Source organism: Oryzias latipes, chromosome 6 (genome assembly GCF_002234675.1).
Source record: "Oryzias latipes chromosome 6, ASM223467v1".
NCBI lineage: Eukaryota > Metazoa > Chordata > Actinopteri > Beloniformes > Adrianichthyidae > Oryzias > Oryzias latipes.
Window position 1 is genome coordinate 16,640,604 of NC_019864.2, and position 18,654 is coordinate 16,659,257.

Consider the following 18,654-nt stretch of genomic DNA (forward strand, 5'->3'; position numbering starts at 1 on the left):
TATTTATAAAAACAAGCACTGTGCATCATATACATCTGCTAAATTATTTAAACTCAGCTCATATAGTACAAGTGATTGAACCGACATACAGAGAGACAGCAGTACCGTCTGACTGCATAGGTATTGCGCAATCCAAGGTGAGGCTCAGCGGGCTGGTGCCTCATCGCAGGTCACTTAGTATCTGAACGGCAAATGCGGGAATTCAGCGATTTTGAAAAGAAAAAACACCCAAAAATGGTACATTTAAATGGAAAATGACCGCAAAGCACAACTTACTGATTAAATATAATAATTGAATTTATTTTTTCTCTTTTCTTCCCATAATGACAGGTGAGGCTGTGCCTCACCTGCCTCTCCTGACTGCACGTCACTGGTATTTATATTTAAAGTCTAAAATATTACTGGTCGCATGTAGGAACTATTTGTTGACTGCGACGTTCTACTCGGAAGGATAACTTCGATGCACATTCTAAAACAACATCGCCCATAGCAAGACAAACCACTGTTCTCGCATTTGAATTATGGTTTGTTTATATTCGTCTTTAACTTTAGTAGTCGTCTAAAATGCTATAATGATTAATATGTGTTATTTTGAAAAATCTAGTTTTTTTTTTTTTTTTTTTCAAAGTCGAACTGAATGTTGACTGACTAGCTTAGAGACTAACTAGCCGTCCTGTAGCTTGAGCCGGGAATGGACCTCGCTAACTGAGTCTCATTCATTGCAAGCCACATCCTCGTTCTGGCTCAGGTTGACGCATATTGCAGAGTTTGTAAAGGGGGTCTGGACTGGGATTGAGCCATGCCTACTGTTGTGTTGATGGACGTGTCTCTGTCCATGACCCGGCCCGTGTCGCTCGATGGCAGCGAGGAGTTTCAGAGAAAGAACCTGGCCGTCCACGGACTTAACATGCTGTTTGAACACATGGCCTCGAACTACCGACTTGAATTCACAGCATTGATGGCCTTTTCGTCTCTCTGGGAGCTGTTGGTGCCTTTCACGAGGGATTACAATGCTCTGCAGGTAAAGCCAAACACAATGGCCGGCGTCCTGTCCTCTGTCTCTCTGTGTTGACATTATTATTTTGACTTTTGGAAAGCCGGATTCGTGTTTCATTTTCATTATTTTACTTCGCAGGAGGCACTTAGCAGCCTTGAAGACTATGATAAAACGTGTATCGAAGCAGCTCTCAATGGAGTCAATAATGTTGTTCAGCAGGAGTGGGGCAGTGGGTGTCCCTGTCAGGTACTGTGGAACTTCAACAAGAAGCTGTTTAAAAAAAAAAAACCGTTACATTTGTTAAAGAACTTAATCATAACTTTAATGTTTAATTTATCAGATAATGCACTTTACATTCAATTGTAATTATTTAGAGTACATACAAGTTGGAGGTGATTTTTTGACACGGGTTGCTTTAAAAATAGTTATTTTACTTGAAGGAATGAAGTGAAATTTCTCCAATTTAAGGCTAAAATATTAGGGTTCTTGAAGTTTTAAATTGGATCAGTTCCAGTGAATGTTGCCCCTCTGTCCCAGATGGTTGAGATAACCTAAAGCACTACTGCAAACACGCCATTGACTAAAACCTGCTCTTTCACATGATAAAATATAGCATTTCGCATTTTGCTGAATTGAATCTATTTCAAGGCTTGCACATACTAATACTTGGCAGTGGACAAACTAAAAACATACCTGGGACCTTATTTATAAAGACCACCATGAACAGAAAAGTTGCATAGACATGACTCATCCAGACAGACATGATAACACATTTGATGTTTGTTTGTTTTTTGACACCACTAGGTTCATTGTTAACTTGCGTTATAGAAGGAGAATAAATAGTAATTTTTCTAATGTTTTATAATCCAATAGATCCATCCATTTTCAGAACCCGCCAAATCCCATTTGAGGTCACGGGTAATCCAATTGAATTTATTATAGTTACAAGCCCAGGGGGCTGAGAGCTAAAGGTGTAGATGCACAGTAAAAGAGCAGCAGTGAATGAACAAAAATACACTGTTCCATGTTTCAATGTGGTTTCCTCATTATGTCATACCCCAAAACAGTTTACTAACTTTTTAAGATTAAATTGACAAAAGTATCTGTGCCTAGAACTGTGTCACTGGGGCTGAAAGTGCACTGGCTGCTCCGCTTCATTTCTGTGGATAAATGAGAGTAGACTGTAGAACTTGAAGCCCGTTTGGTTATTTTAGTATTGGTGTATATAAAGTTTTTCAAAACGAATGTGTTTTTACCTTCAGAAATGACCTGTTTAGCCAGTTCTTCATTTTTTACTCTGCCATCACTATCTTCTAATCTCTGTTTATAAAATACATATTTTACAAATACATGTCTTCACTACGTAAAGCACTTTGTGTTAAATATGTCTGCAAACTTTTTATAAATAAAGTTTAAATGGAATTGTAGATTTCAAGAATCACATGACTTTTCTGTGAACTGCTCATGTTTGTGTACCTCCCTCTTTCGTCCCATAGGTGGTGCTTGTTACTGATGGATCACTTGGGATTGGAAAGGGCTCTCTGCGCCACTCTCTCCAAACCTTAAAGCATCGTGGAGAAGACAAGAAGTTCCCACTTCCTTTCCCTTTCCCTACAAAACTCTACATCCTGTGCATAGCAAATTCAGAAGAGGTAATCCATCACACCTTCTATTGTCTAATCTACCTTTAAGACTATCAGTAAAATAGCAGTTGGTGTAAAATCCACTGAAAGGATGAGACCGAACCTCTTGTTATTGACAGCATCAGGAGATAGGTTGAAATAATACATTAACAGTTTTGATTTGATTGTATGCATTTATGTCACAATTTTTGTCATGTCACAACTTGGCAAGAACAAAAACCTCAATTCTTTTGTGCATATGCAGTTACAGATGACAGATGCCATGGATAATTTGGAGCATCTCCTTTGCCTCAGTGGAGGAGATGGTCAGATCTTCACCATGGAAGGTCCACTTTGCATGAAGAGCGTACAAACTATGTTTGGGTGAGACTACCGCATATACGAGATACTTTTTTTATGTGTACTAAGGAGTGTTTGTTCATAGCACATGTTGTTGTTTTCCAGGAGGTTGATTGATCACGCATACTCCCCTTTCCACGCGGTTCTGCACTGTGGGAACCTGTCCTCAGATGTTCAGGTGTTCCCTCGTCCTGAGCCGATGGTGGTGGATGAAGAAGTGGAGCCCATGCCCCGGGCGGTCAGCACAGGTCCTAAGCCGGCTTCACTATTCATTGGAATCAGTTCCATTTTATTTTAATTGCTTTAAACTAATATATGTTTTTGATGTACCCCATTCAGATCTGGAGATTGTGGGTTTCATTGAAATCGCTGACATTTCCAGCCCTCCTGTTATATCAAGGCACCTTGTGCTTCCTATTGCTGTAAATAAAGGTTTGTTTTGATTTTACACTTTAGTTATTATTTACTGATGAACACAGACGTTAATTTTAAACTTATTTATCTCTGAATGCTTCTGCTTTTTAAGTTAACAAGCTAAAAGTCTGCACAGCAGCTCGCTTCCTTCTGCTTTTTGCATCGAGACATTAAGATAAAGTCTGTGGTCGCTGTTACAAATGCAGATGGTTATTGTTTAGGGAACCTTCTTCTGCTGTTAGACAATTTCAGAAAATGCTCACGGTAATAGAATTCTTTGCAGTAAAAGAAGAGGGACCGACAAGATTCCTCACCACTTGGCCAAAAATGAATAAAAGATGTTTTTGTAAATGTTCTTGCGTTCAGATGTGGATGAAGTCGGTGCAGCAGCCACAGACGAGCTTGAGGATGAGCCTTCAGCAACCCAAATGGCCGGCAAAAGCCCCAACTTCTGTGTTCTTTTACATGGAAGTTTGAAAGTTGAGGGAATGGTAGCACTGGTCCAGTTAGGGTGAGATTCTTTTATTTTTTACATTCATGTGCAGGGTGACGAGCTTACTGCTAAACAGATGGCTAAATAGAGCTTGTATTTCTGTGTGTGTCTCAGACCAGAGTGGTATGGGATGCTGTACTCTCAAGCTGACAGCAAGAAGAAGTCCAACCTGATGATGTCCCTGTTTGAGCCCGGATCAGAACCACTGCCATGGCTTGGCAAAATTTCCTATTTGGGGCCAGTCTCAGGTTAAAAACAATAAAATAAAACTTATCATTTTTACAAGTTCATTTTAAATGCAATCATGCACGACATATTTATAATTAATATCTGACATTTTTCACATTTCTTTAGGATAATTTGAAATCTTCTAACGTAATAATAATCAACTCCAGAAGAAACTGATCAAATGTTCGAAAAATTTCACAGAGGTCTCTTTTTAAATGTCTTTTTTTATGTTTTAGAGGCTGCAGAGAATCCGTATGGAGAGGACGACAGTAAAAGCCCCTTTCCAGTGCAACCGCCAGCCAAACGAAGCTATGCTCAGAATGTCACTGTGTGGATCAAGGCCAGTGGACTACAGGTACAGTGGTGTTCCTAGAGAATATGACATCACATCTTCAAATCTATCCTGATCAATCAAATAATGAAGTTATTGTTTAGTTCATGCAATATTTGTTGACCATATTCAGAATTATTCCTTTCAGTAAATATCATTGCAGAACTGGACCTAAGCTTAATAATGTTTCAGTTTCTCTGATAAATAACAGAATTTTTATATTTTACCTGTTAATTCTACATTTTTTTTCTCCACGTTCTTAATAGAAAAATAAAATCTTATTTCTTTATATGCAGGCTAATTCTATAGCTAGTTAAACTGAATCAAAGATCTGTGGAAGTGTTTTATTAAGCTGATTAAAATAAAACAGCTGGTTTTATAAACAGTCATGTTGCCATAGTAACTTTTCCTTTCTCTGCTCACCGCCCAGCATTGACCTGTACTCAAATCTAAATGTTTAGTCAAATGTGAAGTTGAATCCTTTTTATTCTTTTGCCATATTTCACCTTGTTGATTTGCTGTTAATGCTGTGAATGTACAGGCGGATGTCCAGAAGATTCTGAGAAATGCCAGGAAGCTACCAGATAAAACTCAAACCTTCTACAAAGTGAGTTGATCTGTCAAAATTAGGAGTTTAAACTTGTGCAGCCTCTAATGTATATTTGAATGTGTCAGGAACTGAACCGAATGCGAAAAGCTGCTTTGGCCTTCGGGTTCCTGGAGCTCTTGAAGGGCGTGGCGGACCTGCTGGAGAGGGAGTGCACCCTGCTGCCAGACTCGGCTCATCCAGATGCTGCTTTCCAGCTCTCCCATGCCGCACAGCAGCTCAAACTGGCCAGCACCGGCGACTCCCAGTATGCCGACTTTGATCACAACATTGCTCCCATGCATACAGACTTCTCCAGCTGAGAGAACTTTTCACTTCTACGAACGAGACATGAACACTGAAGCTCCAGCTAAAAGTGGACGAGGTGGGACGCTGCTGAGGGGATCCAAATGGTTACATGTGGAAACTGGTCCAGAAGCCAGAAGATGCAAGACCAGAAGGTTTTTTTTTTTCTCCCATGTTTATTCAAGAAATGTTTGACACACCATTCAAATGTAATCCTCATTCATATTCACAGAAAACAGGTTTGCCTTGAAAATTCAAGTGACTTTGAGAATAAAGTGAGAAATGATTTTTATATTAACGAAAACTCAATAAAATGAGGGAAACAATTCTTTAACTGTTGCCTTTTCCCTGAGCTTTAAGAGACAGTTCTAGAGCAATTATGCATTTGAGCCTGATAAAACAGCACAGCATTAAAGCTGATGGATAAAGAAGCCCAGTATTTTAAAGAACAACATCTGTGGTTTCTGAACCGTACCTGAAAAATGACTCAGTTGGTGTGACTGAGCAAAAGATGCCTCATCTTTAGGGTCATGATAATACAAATGAAAGGAGAGAGACAACAAGCGTGCCATAACATTGAAAATACATTTTCTTCAAAAGTAAAAAGAAACCCTATTTGATCAGAGTTGTTTGGGAATGTGAGGATTGTAAAAGTTCAGAAATGAGCAGGCAGCAGAGGTGTTGGAGGAATGTGGTTGAGCTCAATTGGCTTTCCTCTTTTTGGTGCGGAAACGCCTCTTCCTCTGCTTGTGAAGATGACGGAAGTTGATAAAAAGCCCTGGGTAGAAAAAAAATGTAAAAAGATTTTTTTTAAAATACAGGAGAGCATAAGATGATGTAGGCGTGTTATAGTAGGAACTTACCCAAAAACATAAGGATAAGATAGCCTTGAAGCACATAAGAGAAGCTGAGAGAGCCACCGATGGCTTTAGGCAGCGGAATGCTAAAAAGCTTGTTTTTGTCAAAGATGGGAATGGCCTGTAGCACTGCAACGGCTGAACACATAATAGGGATGTTGGATATTATGCAGTGAAAAAAATGTATGATTAGGATTTTTTTTTTTAAGAAGCTCACCTTCAGCTAAAACACCTAACGGGTACAGCGGGATCCAGACTGTGTATCGCAGCCAGGTGAGGGTTTTCCACTCCGTGTTGAAACAGCCCAGCATATAAAAGGGGTACCTGAAATCAGAATACCACACACTTTTGAATAAATGGGAAGAAAATAAAAAAAGTACCCCGCTATAATCAGACTACTTCTGTTCATAAACGTGGTCATAAACGTAGCGCATAGTCTGCGTGTTTAGTCAGAAAGCATCACAAACTATTCAGTAAAAGAGTTTAGAGACCTGGGAGGAAAAGCAGACATCAAAACTTCAAGGTTTATTAACAGACGCTTCCAGCCATGGATAGACAGTAAATTCCTACTTCTACAACGAATAATCGGACAGATTATCTCCTTCTATGGCCTGCATTTTATTTTTTCATACCGCTATAGACGCCTTACGTCTGGCATAGCCCCACAAGTTATTCTGTGCCTGAAAAAATTAACATTACCTTTACATTTCATCATCTCTTACCAAAGAACGGCATTTCTGATGCATTAATGGACGAGAGGCTGTAGCTATTTACTACATCCAGCAATTAAATGGATCCATTTATTATCTACTTACTGCCAGAAAACAAACATAAGAATAAGGAATAATTGGCCTCTTTGACTCGTTACATCTGCTCAAATCTACACTTCATTAGCTTAATGTATTTTTCAAAAAATAACAAACCTCGCAGAAAATAAAGAAAACATTGAAACTTATGAGAGTATTTCAAGAATATTAACTAAAACAAAACGACATATTTACTATGTATATTTACCTAAAAATCTCAATTGCACTCCAAAGATAGAAAACAAAAAACACGACCGGCCGATTGTGCATTTCATCCAAACTCCCAAAAATGATGAAGAGGATGAAATTCCTTCCAATCACCTACAAAGAAAAAAGTAAAAATATAAATAAAAATAGGCAGGAAAATCAAAATGTTGTTCCATTTGTGATTCAATGTTAACAGTCATCCCTGTACCTGAATGAAGGTGGGAACTACGCCTGTCCGCACCACACCAAAAGCAGCATTAAGAACTTCAACTGCTGCCAGGGTCTGGCAGAAGAACATCACATCCGATATGGTGTGAAAAGTGTCGTAGAGAGAATCTGGAATGGGTTAAATCACTTCGATGACTTTAGGAAAGATGTAGTGACTAGCAAAAACAAAATACAGCTTTAAAACTTTCTTTACCTTTTCCAAAAATAAAGAGGCGCACAGTCATGTTGACAAATATCCACGAAAATCCAAGAAACTGGACCAAGTTATATGCAAACAAAAAGCCTGTTTTAAGGCTAATAAACCCTGAAATACAGAGAAACTGAGTTTCAGGCAGCTGGTTGTGCAAACAATGTTTAAGAAAAGCCACTTAGAGTCTAAAAGGTGAATTGGGTTAGTATAAAAGCATTAATATAAGCTGCCATGACACCAAACTTGCAGTGACCTGGTTCTTTGAGCCTTGCAGACCTCAGCCTGTTCCTTCTTTCTTCCTTTTAAAAGAAAAAAAAAACAAGAATAAAGCCAATAAAAAATAGTTTCGTTTGTCAGAGTTTTTCAGAATAAAAGCATGCCATCCTACTTTTTCCCTGATCTCCATCTCAGCATCTGATTCTTCCAGCCAGCGATCAAAGTCCGGCGCCAGGAAGACGGGCTTACGCTCCTGCGTAACCAGCCTTTCCCACCAGCCTCTCTTCTCCTTCCCCACCACGACATTCACCTGCCTCTGTGTGGACTTGTAACTTACCTGGGTATATATGCATGCGATGAAAATACAAAAAAGACTCAAAGGAAAACTATCATTAAAGTTGAGACATTTTAAGAGAACACATACCTCAGGCTTTACTGGAAAAAGAAACTCCAGGCTGAACTCGTACTCGTTTTGTCCTTTGGCACCATGACCTCGAGCTGAACAGTTGATAACACACAAAAAAAAAAAGGTCAAAGATTGTGTCTCTTTTTGAAGCACATTCTTCATCGGGTGCACACAACAACAAAAGACCTAATCTCACCTCTGAACTGAAGAACTTTGTCGTGCACTTGGACATCAATGTTCTGCAGAAAGACAGGCAGTTGGTAAGCATACCTCCTCTTCCAATGTGAACTTTCAAAGACCATTGGACTTTTTTTTGTGTACAATGCAGTGGATTATAAATGCATTCACTACAAGAAAAAAAAAGTCCATCCTCAAAAAATCAACTACCTTAACATACAAGAATACTCTAAATAAAAATATATGACAGCTATTAGTTGTGATTAGTTGCTTTGTTTCCCTAAAAAAGAGGCATTGTCCTCCACAACAGCTGTTTAAAAAAAGTTTAATATGTTTATGTGTTTCAAAAATTGAAAGTCCTTTATTTTATGGAATTATTACACAAATATTGAGATAATTTAAGCCATTATGTCTTTTAAGTTTGGTGATTATGGCCAATAAACAATAAAAACTTTAAATGTAGTTATAAGAAGATCACATCAGGCAGATTATAAAAGGATGTCTTCACCTTAAAGGGCAGATTCCTGAAACTGTGTTCATGTCTGACATATATAAAGAAAATAAAGCTTAAAATTGGATTTCTACACATTTCTTTATTCAAATTGTTGTGAATCAGAAGCAGACGAAAAAATGCTGTTGGAAAAAGCTTGTAGCAGTGACATAGAAGGCACAACTGTAAGCCATAAGCCCCCATCCGCCCCATTCTGAGGCATCCACTTGCAGACAAATAGATCCATGAACGTCTTTCTTTTCCTCGTCCGAGCTGGAATCAAAACGGCTGCATAGCTCAGATATTGCTTGCCATTTTTGTTGCACTGGTAATTGGTGCGAGAGGCTGTAAGCTAGTAAGCTAGTGGATAAACAGATGGATGACGGGAAAGGGGGGAGGTGTTGCTCTGCACCAACCAAATTTCTAATGAACTCCTGCCGCTCTGCAGAAACTATGTCACAGAAGAGGACACAGTTTTTGTTGTTGTTTTTAATTATTTTTGCCTAAACGCAGCATAATCATAGTTAATAGACAACTGGGAATGCTTTTACAATAGATCAAAAGATGTTAAGAGAAGTACTTTGAATGTTGATGTGTCTGCCTGTGTGTTATAAATGACTGTTTCAATTGTAGACTCCAGAAAACACATAAAATACATTGGCCATGATCTGAAAGAAGACTTTGGGCTTTGTTTCTGACATTTTCTCTGGTGAGAGGCTTGACTGAAGGAAAACAACATTTGTGGCCCATAAGTCTTCATCTGTGTGGTGATGGCTCCGGTTAGACTGACTGCTAACCAGATTCAGATTCTTGAATGAATGGATGGTGTGGCCTATTGACTGTTTTTCAAATGTGTGGCCCCAAGATAGGGGTTTGGAACCTGGTTTAACACAATTTCCTTAAGATTGAGGACTTCAGACTGATTGGCGCTCTGGGTCTGAATGCGTAAAGTCACGTGACTGACACTTCACGCTCGCGAACTCGACTCTTATCTTTAATTCGACCTATTATTTAACAGCTTTAATGGGGTTAACCTCCTCAGTGGCTGCATGAAAGATCAACACCGAGGACTAGAAACATGTAACATGATGTACGGAGAGCTTCACGCTACCTTCTAAGAATGAAGACCCTCTCCAAACGTATTCATTCATTTATTAAGAGCTCGGAGCCAACAGTGAGTGATGTCGGCGGCAGGGGTCGGGTTTCACTCACCTGAGCATCCGTGAGCTCCACTCGCAGGTAAATTTCCTCGTGACGCTGGGCCCAGTAAACGAGAGGCGTTAGCATCATTGTTGTGCTCGAGTCGTGTTTACTTCAATTAAAAGGTTCTAACTAAAAATCGCATAAAAGCGCGCTAGCTGCCAGAAACCCGGTCAGCTAATACCCAGAATATTCCGTCAGCGTGCGCGCTCTCAAAGCGTCAGTTTAAGCAACGTACTCGTGCGGGGGAGGGTCACGTGATACTGTCCTTCTCTCTGATTGGATGTTTGGGAATATTTACAATAGTATCATTGGCTGGTAAAAAAAAAGGGTGACAGCCAGTTCAGACGGGATGTTAGCTTCATCTTGAGCTAGCATGCAACAGGAGAAGCAAGTTTTATGTAAAACGGTCGAGTCGCTGAACTCTTCTGGAAGTTTCCGTGTTCTCGTTGGGGTGACGGGGAGTGTTGCATCGTTAAAACTACCAGCTTTAGTCGACCAGCTTCTTCAACTCCCTGGGGTGAGAAGAAAAGAACTTGCGTGTTGTTAGCCAAAAGTGCTTGATATTTAGCCTCTGGTGGAACACCCATGACAATACAGCAGACTTCCATTGTGTGCGTGGCTTCAGTTTTACCGCAAGATGGGGATAATAGACAGTCACTTGAAAAAACTGAACATCATCTGTATGAACAACAAAATATTAAATGTTGTTGTTTAGTTGCTAATAACATTCAGCAATCCTCGAGAATGTCAAGAATAAGTGTATTGATCCATATATCCACATGATGGAAGAAGATCTCTTTGACTAATTAAACTATCAATGTTTTTTTACCATATTAATTTATTTCATTTTTATATAGATTTAGCTATGTGGATTTAATTAATTTGACTAAATAGAAATTGGATTAAACTGGGGTGTATAGTCTGTAGTTCTGGTTAACTCGTAGACAGGTTTGTTGATGTAATTTTGAAACCAAGAAGGTCTCAATAAAAAAAGAACTATTGAGAAGTGAAACCTGAAACATCCGGTGGTAGGAGTCCGTCTGGGAGTTGTGAAGGAAAATGTTTAGCAATACACTAAATAAAAACAGTGATGGTACTGTTGTTCTAAACAGGAAGGTACAGCTGTGTGTCAATAAATGCAAATATTTCCCCCTGTTTTCCATTCACTATGTGGACTTTTGTCAACAGCCTTTTTGGGGGAAAGTCCCCCCCCCCCCCCCCCCCCCCAAAAAAAAAAGAAATAAATAGAGCCCAACCTATTGTCAATATTTTAATTTTAAAAAAAAGTATTGAAGCCTCCACAGAATATCTCGGTGTTGAGCACCAAAATAAAACCATATTCCACCAATGCATGAAAGCTAAATCTTGGAATCTTCAATGTAACGATGCACAAGAATTTACTTTATGATGCATACGTTTGCAACAAACTCCATTTAACAGCTCCTGCTGCAGAAAATGTGACTTTACAAGTCTGTCTTCATTTGCTGCAAGCTTTAGTGTGTCTAAAGCTTATCAGTTCCGTTCATTTTAACAGTTTTTTTTCTCAGAAGTTTGATTAAACGACAGACTACTTCCCTAAAAGAAATTATTGTGGTTTTCATGGTCCAGTTTTGTGCTTTAGGTGGATGTCAGAGTGGTCACCACAGAGCACGCCAAGCACTTCTACAAGCATGCAGAAGTGGCAGTAAAAATCTACAGCGACAAGGATGAATGGGAGGTAATGTTGGGATTGCCCCAAATGTTTTTTGACATTTTTTCTTGTCGTCTTTTCTTGAACACGAGTGAATTACTAAGAAATGTGGGGAACTGCCTCTAAGATGTGTAAATATTGTGAAATGCTGACGTCGCGTGTCCCCAAAGGAGCAGTGAAGAAAAAAGCGTCTTAGTGTTTGCTTGCCAAATATCCTGTTTCTCATTTAGCTCTGGAAGGAGCGCACTGACCCCGTGTTACACATTGAGCTGAGGCGCTGGGCAGACCTGCTTGTCATTGCACCACTTGATGCCAACACACTTGGAAAGATTTCTAATGGCATTTGTGACAATCTGTTGGTGAGGAAACATATGATCGGTCAACACAATTTGTCACACAGTTCACTAAGGTCCTTTGTAGATTTATGTGACTTTTATTTTTTTATTGATGATTTCTTTTTTTAGACATGTGTCGTAAGGGCCTGGGATACAAGTCGACCTCTTCTTTTCTGTCCTGCAATGAATACAGCAATGTGGCTGCATCCCATAACAGCCCAGCAGATATCCAGACTAAAAGAGTTTGGATACATGGAAGTCCCTTGCATTTCCAAGAAGCTAGTATGTGGAGATGAAGGTTGGTTTATTTTTTTACAAAGTGATTTCTTTGTTTTCTTTCCTTGCCGTATCAAATATGAGGTTATGGTGTCTTTATTTTGAACATTTTCTAAAATAACAATTATCCCTGCTCCCACAAATCAAAAGAGTTTCTCCCATATGTCACATTTTAAATCAACAAAGTTTGGTTTTATTTTACAGGCAATAAAACAGGAGGTCTTGTGCAGAAGCATTAACTACAAAAGTGTCTCTTTTCCTCCTTCAGGATTGCATAATTTCCCCCAAACTGTTGCTGTGCCAAACGATCATCTGAGCGTATTGCCTTTCAATCAGGAAGCCCCCAAAATGCCTCGGAATGTGCAGACAGGTGTGGATTTGCAGCAACTTAATACTTGCTGCTGATAAAAACCTATCCTGAAACCATAACAGACATCCATACAAGTTAAAAGAAAATGCCATTACTTGTTAAATTCACCTTTTTACTGGAGCAATCATTGCTGAAACTCCCACAGGCCTGCTCCCAGGCCCACACTTCCCTTTGCACAGGTTACATTTTTTAGCCATTACATACAGATATATAGTATTTCCTGTTTTACATATTTTTGCGATTACGCAATGACAGTGCGGTAGCCGCGCTGTCCTTCCCGCCGGTTTCTTCTCCTTTCAGACTTAAGACATCTGCAGTGCGACCCATCCGACTTCAATTATCGCACAAAGGTTCAACTGTTTCACAAATGACGTCCAGCAAGATCCCTGTAAACCCATGAGTTCAAGGCTGCAATGAAGTTTTTAACAAGTTTTTGATGAACAAAGTAAAAATGAGAAACTTTTTCTGATAAAGGCTGTACAAATACGGTAAACCTGTTGTTCCATCAATGTTTCAGTTATCCTCCTACATACAAAGAGTGACTTTCTTTGTGATAATTTGAAGCCCTTCATATAATATTCCTAATTTTGGATTACCTACATAAAACCTGTCCATCTATGCATAGTTAAAAGGCTCTAAAATGCTAAGGATCCTTTTTTTCTTGATGAAAAAACATAAAATGATTTTCTTTATGATAGTATTGAAAACTTCATTACTTTGTTTTACAGAAATATACTTTATTTTATACGATAATATGACAGTAATCATTTTCCCATTATTAAATATTTTCCAGTCAAAAACAGAAATATACTAGACACAATCCTCTTTCAAATGTTGTAGATTGAAGGCACTTAAAGTTTCAAATAATCTTAGTTTTCAGAATTTAGAAATTAGTCACAAAATATTTTATTGAGTGAGAAAACAGGTTTGAGCTGAAGCTCTTGGCGCTTGATTAAGGCGGAAGCTCATTTGTGAAATAGAGCCGCGTTTTCATTGAGATCGGTATCACATCTGAGATATTGATGGGCGTCTCAAGTTTGGCTTCATCTTTCACAGAAATCTGACAGTTATTTCAAAACAAAAATCATATCTACCGGTAGTCAGTTTTTCTATTGGTTCATGTCCAGTGAGGTTAAAGATCATTTTATAGAATAAATGCATTAAACAATAAAATCCTTTATTTGTCTATATTGTCTTTGCTGGAGAGCATTTATTCAAGTTGATCAGTTTTAAGGGGTGACATAATGCAACTTTGTCACTCTTAGAATTGGACTCAGACATGCCTCCAACTTTTTAATCTTCCTTTGCAGCAAACTGTCAACATATGGGACTAGTACCTAGAATTGGGTGGGATGTTTTTTCATATGAACAGAGGTATAAAACATGATGCATTAGCCCTAAATCACCTGTAAAGATCTACCACTAACTGCAGAAAACTCGGCGGACCTAGTTTCCCAACATTTCATCATTCTCCTCTCGTTAAATTTCCTTCATTTTGTTGAGGCTTGTTGGGCAGGAAAGAATTGTTCTGGTTTTACAAGTTTCCCTACACGACGGAAACGTCTCGAGACGTTTCACAGATTCACACAGGCTTCATCTTTTGGCCACTTGCTGTGAAATGCACGCGCCTGTTGGTAGGACCTTTGGTGGAAGAGGTACCAAACAGGACAACTTTGATCTCACTAAAAAAATACTGACTGGATTATAGGAGTGTTGAAATGTTTCTGCGAACATCATGCCTGCAGACGGTACAAAACCTGATCGACGTGTTCACAATGAGTAAGATGAGTTGTGCAAAACGTTAGGAAGGTAAACAAACTGTCAAGAATTTTTGCTTGTCAAGTTGGTTTAAAAAAAAAAGTCTCTGGTTTTATGAGTTTCAGATTTCATCAAATGGATGCAAACGTGGATCTTACCTCATAGAGAGGAGAGCAGCAGAGAACTCCCCCTAACATTTGAGGCAGAGGAGTGAACTTCGACCTTCAATACTTTGCATACAGTTACACCGCGACATCTCTCAAAAACAGCATAAAGGCGTTAACCACAGCAGGGTGATGTGACATCGTTAATTCGAAGCTTAAACTCCACAGAGTGCTAAAAATGAGGACTTCCTGACTATTGGTGCCTCCCGTTTCACAAGCCGCCATCACCGCAGAGCCAAAGGCTGCACGAATCAAAGGAAACTGTTAATGCCAGCGGTGTGAGAGGTCACACCAACCCCCCTTTGGCACTTTAAAATATGTTTTTTGTGTCCCCAAGTGATACTTTTAACTACTGATGTCTCTACTCGATTGAAACACTTTATTTTTTGGACTCTTTACTCAAGTGATGTATTAGATTTGGAAAGGCTGATCTGAGAACCTCCAAACCTGTTTTCTATTTCCTAAACTTGTCTGAATTCACTCCATTTTCTTCTCACAGCCACTCGGATCCACCTGTGAAATAGTTTATAGTTTTGGTGTAAAAAAACAAGCAAAAATTAGGCCAAACACTGAATGTGGCGTCTAGATAAACAGTCTTAGCAGGAGTTTATCTCTATTGTTACTTTCACTGCTTCAGACGCGAGGTATCCTCTGCATGGGAACTGCAGCACTTGCATGCAGCGTCATTCCAAAATAGGTCAACAAAAATGTAAACCAAAAAAAAAATAAAATGTGTTGTTTGGAAAAAAAAAAGTTTCGAGGACTTTTATAGAAAGCAGGTGCTTTCAGCCTTTTTTTTTTAAAGAAGGACAGGGTTCTGGGTTTTTATGTTCGTTATTTTGTTTTGTTTTTTTGATCATTTTTTTAAAAGATGGGAAAATGGAGATTATTTTGGATGAATTTTTCTGCTCAATAGAAAATCTAGGCTGCTTTCTCATTATACTCGATTTTGATCAGAATTTTAAATATTTAGATGCCCGATGGTCGCAAATAAAAGGTAAATTCATTTTCTAAATCAATATTCAAACAGGTTATTTTATTGTTCTATCTTCTGTTTATCCCGAAATTGGTGGACAGAATCAGCTGGAAGAGCTAAAGCTGCTTCAGTGTTCAGTTGGTTAACCTGGCCTTTCAGTTGCCTCTAGTTCCAACTGAGTGAAATGTGGTCGGGCTGTTGGGTTGGTTTGAAAACATGTTTCATGAACTTCCACCATCAAAGGAGAGCTGCCAAAATACAAACTCAATCTGGAACCCTTTGAACCCACCTGATATGTTCCAGTTGTCATTCACAGTACCAAACCCTGGTATGTTTGCAGACTGTTCATCAAGTGTGTTGAAAAACTAAACACATAAAACAATGCAACATGCTTTGTTAGTACCTTTAATCATGTGTGTTATTTTCAATTTGTTCTTTTCTTCGCTACACTAGCCTAAATTTCATTATTTCAGTTTTTTGCTGTTCATGTCAGTTTTTCCATAGATGTATTCCTTTTTTTTTAATGTTCTTTACTAAATGTATTTATTTTTTAATCCAAGACGTTTGCCTGATTGCTTTAAATTCTGTGCTTTCTCGTGCTCAGTTGTGTCTGAGTCTACTATCTCATGCACTCAGTCAACCTGCAGTTTCTCTGCCTCTGGCTCTCTGCAACAAAGGCTAAAGAGTTCAGAGACTATATTTAGGGATCAGAAATTCTTGGATGGACTTAGTGACACAAAAGGTGAACTGACTTTGCTTCTCTTTTGCTTCAGGTAAAGGCGCCATGGCAGAAGTATCTACTATTATCAGCGTTGTGGAGCAGCATCTCCACAAATCGAAAGAGAAACCAGAGGAATCTCAATAAAAAACGGACATCACCAAATAAATATGGTTTTCCTTCATATTCATGTTTGACTGGAGCACAAAAGGAATTTAATATTGTTGGGGTTTTCTTTTCTTGTTCATGACAAACTTTCACAAATCATTCCAATGTAATGATTTTTTATCATTCATGCGTCCTGCAGTTTGGCCATAATCTCCCGCTTTGACAAATGCATTTATGTTTATGCTCCGTTATCAAAATGTCTGATTTAGAAGATGTGATTGCAGACTTTTAGATGGTGGATATTCTTGATTTGATGAGGTTTTTGTAACTGTAGAACTTTATACTTAGTGTTTCAATGAAAAATGAATGGAAGAGATTTTAATAAAAGAGTGATTTTTGTAACAATGTCTTTTCACAGCAAAGATGATCCTCAAAAGAAGGTTAATATAGTGGTCAGATTTTGTTCATAATCTGGTGTAATCTAATTCCTTTATTTTATAAATCACTTTTATTTACGAAAGATTTATTTTAAGGAAGAGTAGCAAGTCCATCCATAATCAGGATTAGACAAGATAGTAAGAAACAGAGGGTGGGTTCCGAACCATTTGTGTGTGTGTTTTTTTTTTAATTGTCTGTCAAAGCTTTCTCGATGCCTGTGGGGATTAATTACAAGACACAAAGCAAATTCTTTTCCCAAAAGATTGGCTTCACAGCAGAGACCAAATAAAAACAAACCGAATGCTGACATGTGTCAAGATGATCTGGATTGTTTTAGCCAATCTAAACATTTATTACATTTGAAAAATCTGGTTTTCAAATTCGGTATTTGTATATTTTATTGCGTATTCTGAAACCCATGTATGAAAAAGCTTGTAACTGCTATTTCAAGTGAAGATCACATTACTCCTCAGGCATTTATTGCTCTAAAAAGCCTCCATCTCACAGCAGATGTGGAGTGTGTCTGGAATAGACGGACAAGAAAAAGAGCAAACCAGGTCCAGAGTTGCTTTACTGACATCAATCAGTCGAACAAACAGCAACAACTGCTCTTCATGGCACAATGGCGCATTCTTTGTTACTGCATGTTGGTGATACTCGGTGAAAAGTACTCCACTCAATCCTAATGAGACACTGTTCAAGCTTGTTTTTTTTATCTTTTTGCCCTGCCTAAGATGAATTTTATCTTGATTTATCTTTCTTTCCAGCAAATCCATTGAAAACATTTGCTTTGCAAATAGCTGCAGGGCATTGTTGCTGTTGAGCCCGTGAGGTTGCAGCACATGGAGCCATGTGAATGGCTCACTAAATGAGAGGCATCCTTCCTGGAGCCACAAGCAGTCTGTCCTGTTGCTATTGGCTGATGGTTAACTCAAGAGTGTGACATCAACCAAAATGATGAGGGGAGGGGTGACAGAACTGGAGTTTACTGCTCGCGTGTCATTTGTATTCAAACTAAAGTAGGGTCCAAACATTAACATTTTGGACAGTTTTTTTTCTTTTACCAGCCTTCATTGTGTTTTTCTTTGAATTTGGACGTCTATTTGTTTCCCGAGGAAAAGGAGAACAGTACTAAGTAATGTTTTAACAAGAGGCTCAAGTCCTAACACCTGGATTACATGAAATGATGGCAGAAAGGACCCTCTTTTTGTCCTGGTTATGGCCTATGCTGGGCTCAGGACAAGCTGTTGTTGAGCGTGATACCTTGAACAGTCCATGACAATATAAATACGCATTCTATCTGAATGCATATTTAAAATAAATATGGATCCAAAATCCTCTTTCTCATAATTTGCCAGTTTCTTTCATCCACAGTCCGGTATCCTATGTCTGATGGTAAATTTCTTTGTTTTGGTTAGTTGCTTATTCAGTCAAAATCCTATCAGTCAGGAAAGTATTATATAACTAACCACTGATTGATATTTAACTAGTAGAAGTCATTAAATAAATGATTTGGTTCTTCCCAGAAAAATTCTTTTTCTTTTTGTTTAAGTAGGAGTGCTTTTATTTATTTTTTGTACCATAAAAAGGAAACTGTACTCTGATTTTTCACAACTCTAATCCCAAAATAAACTTGACTGATGGTTTTATTGATGAGACAACATTTTAAAAAAATATTTGCACCCCCCTTTGCAACGGCGGCCG

General features: G+C 38.5%; 3 protein-coding genes across 4 annotated transcripts; 2 read left to right on the forward strand and 1 right to left on the reverse strand.

Moving 5' to 3' along the window:
• Window positions 1-429: 429 nt before the first annotated feature.
• On the forward strand, window positions 430-5,663 carry ints14 (integrator complex subunit 14). The gene is made up of 11 exons (XM_004069619.4): window positions 430-1,021; window positions 1,136-1,243; window positions 2,494-2,649; window positions 2,885-3,003; window positions 3,085-3,227; window positions 3,319-3,411; window positions 3,760-3,904; window positions 4,001-4,134; window positions 4,351-4,469; window positions 4,987-5,052; window positions 5,121-5,663. Exons 1-11 carry the CDS (start codon window positions 800-802, stop codon window positions 5,352-5,354), a joined length of 1,539 nt encoding a protein of 512 aa, XP_004069667.1. The 5' UTR covers window positions 430-799; the 3' UTR covers window positions 5,355-5,663.
• hacd3 (3-hydroxyacyl-CoA dehydratase 3) lies at window positions 5,494-10,340 on the reverse strand. The gene is made up of 11 exons (XM_004069621.3): window positions 10,127-10,340; window positions 8,444-8,486; window positions 8,266-8,339; window positions 8,014-8,178; window positions 7,879-7,924; window positions 7,629-7,739; window positions 7,416-7,543; window positions 7,209-7,321; window positions 6,412-6,518; window positions 6,201-6,332; window positions 5,494-6,115 (listed from the first exon to the last, which is right to left on the reverse strand). Exons 1-11 carry the CDS (start codon window positions 10,202-10,204, stop codon window positions 6,039-6,041), a joined length of 1,074 nt encoding a protein of 357 aa, XP_004069669.1. The 5' UTR covers window positions 10,205-10,340; the 3' UTR covers window positions 5,494-6,038.
• Window positions 10,341-10,418: 78 nt separating this feature from the next.
• Window positions 10,419-18,279, forward strand: ppcdc (phosphopantothenoylcysteine decarboxylase). 2 transcript variants are annotated; one of them, XM_020704040.2, is made up of 6 exons: window positions 10,419-10,634; window positions 11,739-11,834; window positions 12,038-12,166; window positions 12,272-12,440; window positions 12,687-12,788; window positions 16,460-18,279. In XM_020704040.2, the coding sequence occupies exons 1-6, from the start codon at window positions 10,491-10,493 to the stop codon at window positions 16,549-16,551; spliced, it is 732 nt and encodes a 243-aa protein (XP_020559699.1). In that variant the 5' UTR covers window positions 10,419-10,490; the 3' UTR covers window positions 16,552-18,279. The 2 variants fall into 2 exon arrangements, with proteins under 2 accessions (XP_020559699.1, XP_004069670.1); XM_004069622.4 differs by lacking the exon at window positions 12,687-12,788 and having other exon boundaries at window positions 10,428-10,634.
• The last annotated feature ends 375 nt before the right edge of the window (window positions 18,280-18,654 follow it).

Coding starts and splice junctions, on each gene's coding strand:
- ints14 (XM_004069619.4), top strand. CDS start 800: ATGCCTACTGTTGTGTTGATGGACGTGTCTCTGTCCATGACCCGGCCC. Junction 2,650..2,884: donor GCATAGCAAATTCAGAAGAG/GTAATCCATCAC, acceptor GTGCATATGCAG/TTACAGATGACAGATGCCAT. Junction 4,470..4,986: donor TCAAGGCCAGTGGACTACAG/GTACAGTGGTGT, acceptor GTGAATGTACAG/GCGGATGTCCAGAAGATTCT.
- hacd3 (XM_004069621.3), bottom strand. CDS start 10,204: ATGATGCTAACGCCTCTCGTTTACTGGGCCCAGCGTCACGAGGAAATT. Junction 8,487..10,126: donor TGGAGCTCACGGATGCTCAG/GTGAGTGAAACC, acceptor GTCTTTCTGCAG/AACATTGATGTCCAAGTGCA. Junction 8,179..8,265: donor TTTTTCCAGTAAAGCCTGAG/GTATGTGTTCTC, acceptor ATATATACCCAG/GTAAGTTACAAGTCCACACA.
- ppcdc (XM_020704040.2), top strand. CDS start 10,491: ATGCAACAGGAGAAGCAAGTTTTATGTAAAACGGTCGAGTCGCTGAAC. Junction 12,167..12,271: donor GCATTTGTGACAATCTGTTG/GTGAGGAAACAT, acceptor TTCTTTTTTTAG/ACATGTGTCGTAAGGGCCTG. Junction 12,789..16,459: donor GCCTCGGAATGTGCAGACAG/GTGTGGATTTGC, acceptor CTTTTGCTTCAG/GTAAAGGCGCCATGGCAGAA.